Source organism: Glandiceps talaboti, chromosome 15, assembly GCF_964340395.1.
Source record: "Glandiceps talaboti chromosome 15, keGlaTala1.1, whole genome shotgun sequence".
In the NCBI taxonomy this organism is placed as follows: domain Eukaryota; kingdom Metazoa; phylum Hemichordata; class Enteropneusta; family Spengelidae; genus Glandiceps; species Glandiceps talaboti.
This window is the reverse complement of record NC_135563.1, coordinates 13,985,374-13,997,639: the sequence shown is the minus strand read 5'-3', so window position 1 is coordinate 13,997,639 and position 12,266 is coordinate 13,985,374. Positions and strand designations below refer to the sequence as shown.

Here is a 12,266-nt window from a genome sequence, read left to right as displayed (position 1 = left end):
CATCAATTATTTTTACATATTTTAGTATCATCTTTCATTGCCAATGAATTATTGGTTGAAAAGTTTTCAATCAGGTGTTATATGAGAAGCCATGTTGTTGAGTTGACACCTTGCATGATAAGATACAGATATACCGACTGTACAGTTACATTTGATGCAATGACTTGCTGTAGAAGCATGTTGTTGAGTTGACACCTTGATATAGTATAGATATACCAACTGTACATGTACAGAGTTACATTTGATGCAATAACTTGCTGTACAATGTAGAACTAGAAGCATGTTGTTGAGTTGACACCTTGCATGATAAGATACAGATATACCAACTGTACAGGGTTACATTTGATGCAATGACTTGCTGTAGCAGCAAGTTGTCGAGTTGACACCTTGCGTGATAAGATACAGATATACCAACTGTACAGGGTTACATTTGATGCAATGACTTGCTGTAGCAGCAAGTTGTCAAGTTGACACCTTGCGTGATAAGATACAGATACACCAAATATACAGGGTTACATTTGATGCAATGACTTGATGTAGAAGCATCTTGTTGAGTTGACACCTTGCGTGATATACAAAAATGTAGTACGGATACACCAACTGTACAGGGTTATATTTGGTGCAATGATTTGCTGTAACATAGCAGCCATATTGTTCGTTCTATTCTTCTATTCATTCTTAGAAAATTAAATTAGGATGCTCCTGTTTCTAGCCGACAATAGATGAACACAATACTACATACTGTTATTGTGTAAATACCATATGGCAAAAGTGACATAAGTGTAAATGAGAACAAACCTCAATACATATATTTTTGATTTATTTCCACTGTTGTTGCTATTTTATCTTCTCACTGTTGACTCATTCATTGCTTCACTTTATATCTTATATCTTATTGGTTAATATATAACCAATTTTACCAATAATGAAAAAACAATGCTTTCTATTTCTACACAGTAACTGTCCAATTCAAATGCTTCTCCACTTCCTGTTTATTATATGACAATACAAACAAAAATTTTGTGACAAGTTGGACTTCAATTTCTTTTTCTCAAATTTGGTAACTTGAATTGACAAAACTACACTGTTACTGATATAACTACCTATTCAAATGAACAATGTAATAGCACCCCAACCCCACCCCATCACCACGCTGCAATAAACATGTGTATATATATATATATATATGTCATAGCTTTCAAAAAAACAAACTTTTGATAATCTGAACTGTTCACATATCTGAATATCACTTATGGTCAGCCATCGAGTTAACAATTCCTTCTTTTCTTCTGTCCTAACTTTCGCATAGCATATTTTGTACATCTCTAAAAAAAATATAACTTTCCACTGCTATGAAACAAAACAGACAGTGTATATGCCACATGTATATTTTCTGTTTCACTTTTATACAATATATTTGGTGACAGTTGCTATGATCACAGAAGCCGATCGATACAAGCTAATAATAAATTCAGAATGATATGAAAAAATGGATAGAACCACTTTGTAAATAATCTTACATATTATTTCTTGTTCTTTCAAGTGTCCTATATATAAAGTACAATGTTGATAGTATACTATAATATGAACAATATGAGTTTAAATATTTTGAAAAAATAGCTTTGATAATATTTCATATGCAGACTTTTCACCAGAAAGAGATATGGAACAATATATTTATTAGTAAGGTGTTTTGATATTGTTTTGTTCTACTGTTTTGCAGTGAGTTTAGGCTGTATATAACTTGACAGTGTTGAAGCTGATACTGACTGGGTAGCTGTAATCTATACACAAGCTAACAATGTCGCAACCATTCCTTTGTTATGGGGATTAAACCTACAGGTGAAACCATTCACATCCCAACCATATTAATAGGGTCCACACACTCACGTACTCTTCAGACATTTCATAACTGCATCAACCTAAGACTTTCAAATTGGAATTTTTTGTTTTATTTGTTTTAAACTATATGCATTTGATCAGGTTACACAATTAGCAATAACAGTTAACAACGAATGATTTAAATTAAGTCCCTCAATTTCATGCTGTACATCCCTACAGTAAAATGCACTGATCCTACTTGGCCTGCACATGCTAGAATCGCCCTTCTCATAATGTGTAAGGTCAGTTCATAAAGCAGAAATTATTCCAAGCTGTCCTTTACAAACAACTGCCCCTATACCAAGGGTATAAGATACCCTAAAATCTTCCAGTCACAAAATTATCAAATTTATGTACACACGGAAATAAAAAATGCCACTATTACCCGTATGGTAAAAAAAAATCCAATATTCTTTACTTGGGGAATGAAATAATATACAGAAATAATACACTTGGTTTTGTATAAAATCAATATGGTCATCAAGATATTTCTTGGGGTGTCTTAATAACACAAGGTACACGAAATGACATTTTCATTTCGCCAAATAAAATTCTGTGGCGAAAAACATACATAACTTCTTAAAGTAAAATATGTAGAATATAACATGTGACATATAATATCAGTATGTTGGTGGTATTAATGATATAATATCTTGCCCATGTTACCTCAGGACTCTTCCTGTTGAAAAAATAATCAGTCAGTTTGTTCTTTTTTTTTTCAGCTGTGTTACTATTTAGTGTATTACATGGTAATAAAAAAAGTGACAAGTACTTGCAGCCTTATTTCAATTAAGTGGTGTCTAATTGTTACATGATACTATGACAGGATTTGTAGAAGTGTTGGCAATTAGCTTACAACTATGAAATTAACCGCTACTAGAAATGACACTATGCTGAAAGATGAGTTCCATGTACCTACCTCTGTTCTCTGCTGGAGTCGTTTGTTTAATTCATATATTCTGTAGTCAGGCTGGCTAACGAAAGGTGTGTGTCTCCTGTAATAAAGAGCAGCGAAGGGACTGAAGTCAGCTGCGGCCATCATGACACAAAAAAAATTTGGGATAAAAAATCCCCTTCACTACATGTTGGTGTTTTAGGACGAGAGCATAGAGAAGGTAGACAGGTCTAAGGTAGGAGGGCTGCAGCAGATTGTGACCAATTTCAACATGAATGCTGCATGTGTATCTTGCATTTCAAATGGTGTACTAAATTTGGCACACTCTCAATTCTGATTGGTCCATACCAATATGCAAATGAGACCAAACCAGGCATTTACATGTATACCGAGGCTAGCGCAACTCATTTCAACAAAATATCACTCCAACATGTTATAATGTTTCATCGAAAAAAAATTACAAAATTAACAAATACCTCATCAATAGCATAGAAATATTTGCATGTTTTTCACAAAATAATATCTAAGTATCACAAGAGGCCACTGGCATTGTGAATCCCCATCACTATTATATACAGTGAACTGTGCTTATATACAATCTATGTAAGTGTACACTGTAACACACAACTTGCTCCAACACAATTACACATATATTTTAAATGCTTGATTTTTTCTATCTTTAATGCGCAATATCATATTTTTGTCTTCTGTGTAATTCTGAAGGTCCATCAAGCCCACTGCAGTTAGTAAAATTATAGTACTAATAGTGCAAATACTATATGAACTCCCTGAAGAGGCCCCATGTAGTATACATTTGCAATAGTCACAAACAATTCACAGTGCTGGGGCCCAGTACTTCTATACAAATTACAAGTCTTACTCCTGGCTTCCTCAACACAAATACCTAATACAATATCTTTTTATTTTTCTAATCAACAAATATATTGTATTTATTCGTACACAAAACAGCCAACACTCCAGGCAAACAAGAAGCACTGACGGCATTTTTTTTCATAATTTTTCTCTTTTCTTGTCCCACATATAAAATTATCATGTAATAAGGAACAGGACCCTGTTTTACTGGTTTGTTTTATGTGGCTACAGTAAAGCTATTACAGTATTTTCAAACGTTTTTTTCTTTTTTCTTTTTTTACATATCAAATTAGTATTCTTTGTACATCTCTTTTGCAAGTCTTTCAAAAATACATGAACAATTGTTAGTCACTTCAACGTTGTGATGATTCAAAAGAAATAAAAAAAAAAAGATATGGGGAAGATATTATGAGAGCAGAAATGCTCTTTTGAAATAATGTTTCACACTGTTTATTGTTACTTCTGTTGTTGCTTTCAAACAGTGAATAATACAAAATCAGTGATAGTTTTGAAAATTTAATTTGAAATGGTTACAACGTCATATACACATGTAATGGTCCCAATCTCTATATTCTATAAGCCTTGTTACATTTTGTATTTTTCCTCACACACCTACACAACACTTACAGGGAGGGGGGGGGGGGGGGGGGGTATTATAATCATAAAATAACTTCATGACAACCCACAACCACACAGATACACGTTGATTGTGTTTGTGTATTTGTAAAAACCTAAATATTGTAAATGACTGACTAACTTAGCTCGTTTTCATTCATATCCACTTACAATATTTCCTTCAAAGCTTGTTTTCCTTCACACTGACTGACTGATTTCATGTAAATCTAACAATTCATTGCAACAGACTCTTTTAGCCCAGAGACTTAGCTACATGTACCTGGCTTGAAAATGTCATTGATCACTAAATATTCTCTCAAGCCAGGATGTCAAACCGGATCTGCAAATCTCTGAACTAAGACCGTTTTGTGTAGGCTCTATGATCACAGATATGTACCAGTTCTCTTAATATTTACTTTACCTATAAACAACAAATCCCACTAAGTTTAGTGATGCTGAAAATAAATTCTTGGTGTACTAGACATGTTCTTTCACTAAAACATATCAAATAAATTATATGTACATGTACATACAATGTTATTACCACTTTGACAATTCTATCCTCTGATAATTTGACATCCTAATCTCACATATCTATAGTACTGATTCACAAGTTCTACATCAACCCACCACCTTCCTTTCCCAACATTCCATACATCGCTGTAGTTTTGGTTCGCAAGTTCTACATCACTATTAACCCACTATCCCTCCCCTCTCAAACATTCCATTGTGAAATAGCTATAGTTCTGGTTTGCATGTTCTGCATCACTATAAATCCACCATCCCTCCCTCTAACTACTCCCAACATTCCATACATCACTATAGTTTGGGTTTGCAAGTTCTGCATCACTATCAACCCACCATCCCTCCCCTTCCCTAACCCCATCTATTCCATAAAATCATGTGAAGTACTTTCTTTCCAATATGGCATAGACCCTTTTGTGTGAATATAGTCACCCTGCATTTTGCACAGGAAACACCTGCTTACAACTTCCATTTTTTATCCTTTACACTGATTTATATACTGAGCAAGTCTTAGAAGAAATGGAAAAAATGACTTCCAAGGAAAAACAGAGTATTTCACAGTAGGCATGATGATCCCACCCAATAAATTGTGTCTGCTTGTATCAGTGTATCATTTACTGTACAATGATTGCTTCATGCATGTTTTGGTGCCTCTGGCTACACACAAACTCAATGTTTGACATGAGATTTTTATCCAAGCCCTAAATCTTCACAATTATCCCATCACAGTGTCTTCAAACAAAAAAGATTTACTTGTAAATCATGTGGGTGAAACTAATTGATTAGCAGCACTACCCAAATGTGACAGTTCCAGTTTGAAAATCATCAGGGTTACAACACAACGTGAATCTGATGCCGATGTCACAGTGAAGTAACCAGGGAGCCACCCACATATAATTATTTCTCATGGATGTGACACTAAAAGGTGACATTTTGCAAGCGTATTCCGGTAGAACACAGGAGTTGTTGTATGACTATTTCCATTACATTCAGTAATTAATTCAATTCCCACAGCCCTCCATTAGACTGACCTTTCTAACCTACCATGACAAATCTGCGGGTGAACTCTGATAAAGCAATCCTTGTAGATTTGCGACATAATAGGTAACACACTATTTCACTATTAATATTTCAACAAACATTTCATGTAATTGATACTTTGCTTGATTGTTTCTTTAAAAACTAGAATTGGAAAAAGCCACATTTACTCTGATACTGTACATCAGACAATTAACCCTTCAACTATTAGTAAATTACATGACATCTAAACAAAAGTAACTGATAATGTGACACAACCACAGTTGTTGGTTCAGGAGTTTTTTTATTTACCAAGTATTTATATAAGAGGGCTGCAAAACAGATAAACATGTTCCTTTAAAAATATATATATATTACGAATGTACATTCAGTGACGACAGATATGAAATTCACTACCATAAAATTCATAAAGGGTTGTTCTTTTAAAAAAACCATATCTATATTACACACTAACGATTAGATATGAAATTCACTACCACAAAATTCATAAATGGGTTGGTTATGATGAAGTAAATGATGTGAAAGAGTGAACATTTTATCTGTCAACACTTTCTCACTAATATAATGACTTTCAGCATTTTCTTGACTACTCAAGTGTTTTTGCTTAGGTTACAGAATGGGAGAAGGGGGTAAAATGGCAGTGTTTCCCCATAGAGTCTATCGTAATTTTGTTTGGGAACCCAAGTAAAATGGCGTGGGAACCCTGGTAGATTTTACCTACTCGCCCTTAGTGAAAAAACACTGCTACTTCTATACTGCATTGATCAGTGTATCACACATGCATGTTATATCTTGTATTTACTTAATCATTTATAACTGCAAGTAGTTCATATTTTGCATACACTTACATGGTACTTATATTATGTACTAAAATATGTTGGTTGTGGATTCAACATTATGATTTGTGAAAACATCACTAAATACTGTATATTAACACTTTCTGTAAGTGTTAACTTGTCACCAAAAGGATGATAACCAGTGTGCCCCCATACAAATTTTGATAGCCAAATTTTGTTGTCAGTCAAAATGATAAAAACTGGCATTCATTGTGTCGAGTCACCACATAGTAAGAGATAGGGAACACCAAATTTTGGAAATTGTGTGTATCAGTGGCACGTCAAATTGGCTTACACTGCTGATGACTCTGACAACTAAAAGAGCACTAAACAGTTCTCAAGGAATAGGTTGATTTTCAAAGCCATATTCATTTGAACTCAGCATCTCTCATAGCTTTCATGATTATATATATTATACTACAATAAACCACCTATCTACACGATAGATAAAAGCACTGTGGGTGTCATTGATATCATTTTTAAAATACTACAAGTGTAACTGTATTCAGTAATGTATGCACATACATTTTATTTTCAGTAATTTGTCAGTGGCCTAAGACAAGCGAACACCTTTGCTGGAAAAATAGGTCATGATCAAGGTATTCATGTTTAAGCGTACATGTTGAAAATGGTCCAATGGCATTGCAGTTAGTCTTGATATATTCACAGTGTGTTAGTAGCACAAAATGGGTCCTACATCGTAATTATACTCAGTGGCTATAAGAGTTCTCGCTATGTTACTGGATCTGTGCTCATCACAGATCTTAGCAGAACAGCCAGGCTCTGACTACACAAAATGTAACAGTTAAGTGGAAACACCACTCCAGGAAATAATGGCATTTTTGTAAACTCAGTTCTTGAACGTTATTTCAGGATTTTACATCACATATATAACAAATGATTTCAGAGAAACAGTAATGATGTTTTCACAGAAAATAGTAAGCATGTCATGAATATTCATTGTTCATCTATTGCATATGTATTTCTGATGATGCCAAGAGGCAATGTGGTCCACAGCAAAGATCTGCAAATGAGGCAAAACTTCAACTTGATCATTTCTCTGAAATTGCACACAAGTGTTTATGTGATGTGAATCACGAAATGATTCTCCGGAACCAAAAATTCATGAAATTGTCTTTATTTCCTGGAGTGGCATTCGCTGTAAATCAATGCATCACTGATGAAAATATGTCATCTTGCATGTTTCATGAGAAAGTAGGAGTAACATTAAAATTTGAAAGCAAATATTATGGATACTCTGATTTTGGGTTGTAAATGATGAACTGACAACTGGGCATTCTTATGGTAGAACTTTTCCATCACAAACTGAATCTGACAAGTGGACAGAAAGGGAAAGAATGAATGTCAGCAATTTACTTACATTTTGGGTTCATAATTCTTCAGATGGTCATGATTATACATGGGGCTGCAAGAGTGAAAAGCATGAAAAACAAGGACTAAGACACCAAGTAGGTTTTCTCTCAAATGAACACAAAAGCTGCTATTTACTGAAGCAAGGTTTGCCTTATTTTTCATGCATTTGCACAATAGCAACATGGCAAAAAATAAAATGAACCAAAAATGCAAATAAAATGCTGCAAGCGGAAATTGGAGCATACTGTACGGATTACAACAAATGGAGGGGGGGGGGGAGAAGAAGCTTTCAATTACATAAAATGCAAGCAAAACAAAACAAAACATAAACTGACTGCACCTGTGTCCACACTACAAAACAGTTAAAGAATCCTTTCCTGACTGGGCTAGCTCAGAGCTAAGTCTGACTGGCGCTATATTACATCTCAGCAGCATGTGTTAGTTAATGGAGAGGTTAATGCCTGTATCAGCTTGATATTAATTTCATGATAACCCAGCGTTAACACCAGGTTGACATCATGCTAGCAAATCAGAAAGGAATTCTTGAACTGTTCCTACAAGTTCACATCAACATACTATTTAAGTATGTCCACATTATCACATACTGCATGTACACACACATATTACATCTATCAAATATATATGTACATTATACATACAAACTGTGTACACTTTAATTCATATATTATACCAACATGTACAAAGTTTGCAGGTGTTAGAATTAGTGTGTACATGTAAACACTGCATCATATATAACATAATGTACATTATATTATGGATATGAATGCAGTGTACATGTACGTACACAACAGACTACACAAACATGAAGGCTACATCCTTATGTGCACATAAACACATGTATATGTACACATAAACACGAAGGCTAAATCTATGTGCACATTGTGTAAATACACATCAGACTACATAATACACATAAACATGCCAGTACATCTATGTGCATACACAACAGCCTGTATCTACATGTATGTCCACATAAGATATATGTGCACATAAACATAAGAATACGTGAGTGCAATAGCCAGCAACTGTGCATCTACTTTAGCAAATTAATACATATACACATTAACATGTGTGTGCACCACATTACAATACATGAACACATCCACATTATGTACACCACTTGCAGTATAGTATTACCCATACATACAGAAGTAAACACCCACACATTGCACAAAGTATGCATCAGAAAGCATGATATAAACTATGAATAAAATATTTTGCACATATGTAATATAAAGCAAAGCACTGAAGCAAGTGATCTGTGCCTACATGTACATGTTACATTGAAAACTACATTCACACTAGATGCATGTACACTTTGCCATGGTACAGATAAAGATCAAACAGTCACACATACACAAATGTGTATATTCTCTCATCCATGTACATGATTGTACACACATTCATATTACACACCACAGTATAACATTAACAGTGGCTTGTGAGATGTTAGGACATTGTAAAATCGTATGATGTGCCAGTGTGCACCTATAGATGTAGATACATTGTATAAATTGATCTGAAATGTTGAACACAATATATACAAAATTGTACACATCTTTCTATCAAACACTTCTATATTTATCTCAATCACATTCTACAGAGTCACTGTACATGAGGCATTCTTGGATCATTGGTGTTTTCCATAATGAGGTAAAACTCTTGATTTCATAAGATTTTAATTCCAAAAATAGACTCCAAACGTACATGAAACTATATACACATTACTTATACCAATTTCCCTACGGCTATCCACATGGTTCTATTATATCCTCAGCAAACTGGGATATATAGGGGCTAATAATGCATTCTTTTTAATGATAGTGTTGAATCTACATTGTAGATATGTGTCTTACAAACAGTATTTCAGAAACACACATATAATTTAATACTACATCCCATAATGCAGATACTGAAGTGAACCATATCGTGTGCATGAACCCAAATATTATATATAGTATGTATTCCACACATTGTTATAGTTATAATGTATTTTGGTATTTTGGTATGAGACCTGTTCCACACATTGTCAGAAATATATTCTATTTACAAGGAATGAAACTGAAGTGAATGGGTCATACAACACAGAGATGGCGCTATCTACAACAAATGTCAGTAAGATCAAAGGATCATGCTAACTGCTGTATACTAAACACAGGGATGCACAATGATTCAATGTATTCACCATATTTAACCATTTCATTAGAATTAAAAATAAGCTGATCTAATGTTGGCAAGAATAACCCCTATTTAGTTTACCAAAAAATATCACTTACCCTCCAGGCCCCCCTGGATCCCTGGGGTCCATACCCACAGGGCTGGGCATGGGGTGTACAGGCATGTTGTTAAATGGGAACCGTATCCTTTCCCCAGGCGTGTCCAGCTCGCCAAATTGCCTCTGTACACTCCACTGGAAGGAATTATGTTCTGGCGATTCTTTCTTCATCAATCAAAGTTATATTTACGACAAAGTATTTCAAACTAGGTTTATAATGATTCTTTGTTCTTCTCTTGGGGACCAGCACACCCTACAAAGTAAAAGAGAGAATGGTACCATGTTAGTATGGTTAATATCAGGGCTCAAAATTAGCACCAGTCCAGGACACATTGTATCTAGACACTACATGTACAAAATTAGCAGTAGTCCAGAACACATACATGTACATGTACTCATCATAGACTACTGAACATTGTATCTAGACAATCAAATTAGCAGTAGTCCAGGATGTACATACATGTACTACTGAACATTGTATCTAGACAATCAAATTAGCAGTAGTCCAGGATGTACATACATGTACTACTAAACATTGTATCTAGACAATCAAATTAGCAGTAGTCCAGGATGCACATACATGTACTACTAAACATTGTATCTAGACAATCAAATTAGCAGTAGTCCAGAACACATACCTGTACTCATCATAGACTACTGAACCTTGTATCTAGACAATTGAATTAGCAGTAGTCCAGGATGTACACACTACTAAACATTGTATCTCCAATGTAAACAATCAAATTAGCAGTAGTCCAGGACACATAAATTACTAAACATTGTATCGACACTACCAAATTAGCAGTAGTCGAGGACACATACTCATCATAGACTACTGAACATTGTATAATCTAGACAATCAAATTAGCAGTAGTCCAGGACACATACTATTATCATATCAACACTACAAAATTACCGGTAGCAGAAGTCCAGGACACAAACTGTTAAACATTGTATCTACACTACAAAATCAGCAGTAGTCCAGGACACATAGACTACTAAACATTACATGATGTTGTATATCTAGACTACCAGACTTACGAGTTGATAGTCTGTTAGACCAATGGAAATCAAATAGAAAACAGTTGAAAAAGTTCACTTGACTTCATCTAAATATACAAGATGCATTGGGATCTCCATCTCAGGATGATTTTTCCAACTTCATGTCCTTGACATTTCATACATAAAGAGCAACCACATGTACATGTAAAACTAAAAGACTAATACGAAAAGTGAAGCACTAACAATTTATGCAGTATTCTCCTACATTTTTTTTTTGCTCAAAGATTTGTATAAAAATTAAAAATGTATTTTTGAAGTGTTATCAATTTCTATCTTTTCTACATACTTTTAAATCACTGTACTATTGGAATTGTATCCTACAATAAAATGTTAATAATAATAATAAAACACAAAGTGCTACCATTTAGTTTTATGTTTATCCTTTTTTTTATTTATCAATTTCATATTTCTGTTCATTTTTACAAGTGACTTTCATATAGTTAAACTGCTGTATATTATCATTTCCACGAATGACAATACCATGAAAGTAATATGCAAATATTCACTAGTTCTGGCAGACATTTGAGTTTAATTTGTTTTTGTTTCTTTTCAGACTGTCTGATAGGGATGAGTCACACAGATGTAATCGATATAGTGTCATTTTGGTGAGTCAGACAAGACTAGCCATGACCCCATCACCACCAACTGTCTTTTTTCTCATCTATTTTTTTCTTCTCCAAATTATTTTCGTTAATTCATCCACACATACTAGCCTGTCCACTGTACTGTTGAGATACATCATTAGCTGGTCGTACCTCCTAGTCTAGCCCTCGTATTCTCCTCGTATTTTGAGAATACAAGCCCTCGTATTCTCCTCGTATTTTGAGAATACAAGCCCTCGTATTCTCCTCATATTTTGAGAATACAAGGG

General features: G+C 34.4%; 1 protein-coding gene across 3 annotated transcripts in view; it reads right to left on the bottom strand.

Moving 5' to 3' along the window:
* Window positions 1-12,266, bottom strand: part of LOC144446161 (LIM domain-binding protein 2-like) — a 50,623-nt gene that overhangs the window by 25,903 nt on the left and 12,454 nt on the right. For 2 of the 3 annotated variants that reach the window (XM_078135893.1, XM_078135895.1), the window contains exons 2-4: window positions 10,335-10,586; window positions 8,045-8,089; window positions 2,801-2,876 (exon numbers count right to left, since the gene is read on the bottom strand). In XM_078135893.1, the coding sequence (XP_077992019.1) occupies window positions 2,801-2,876; window positions 8,045-8,089; window positions 10,335-10,504 (291 nt within the window). In that variant the 5' untranslated portion in view covers window positions 10,505-10,586. The remainder of the gene's footprint in view (window positions 1-2,800; window positions 2,877-8,044; window positions 8,090-10,334; window positions 10,587-12,266) is intronic. The other variant, XM_078135894.1, reaches the window with a different exon arrangement.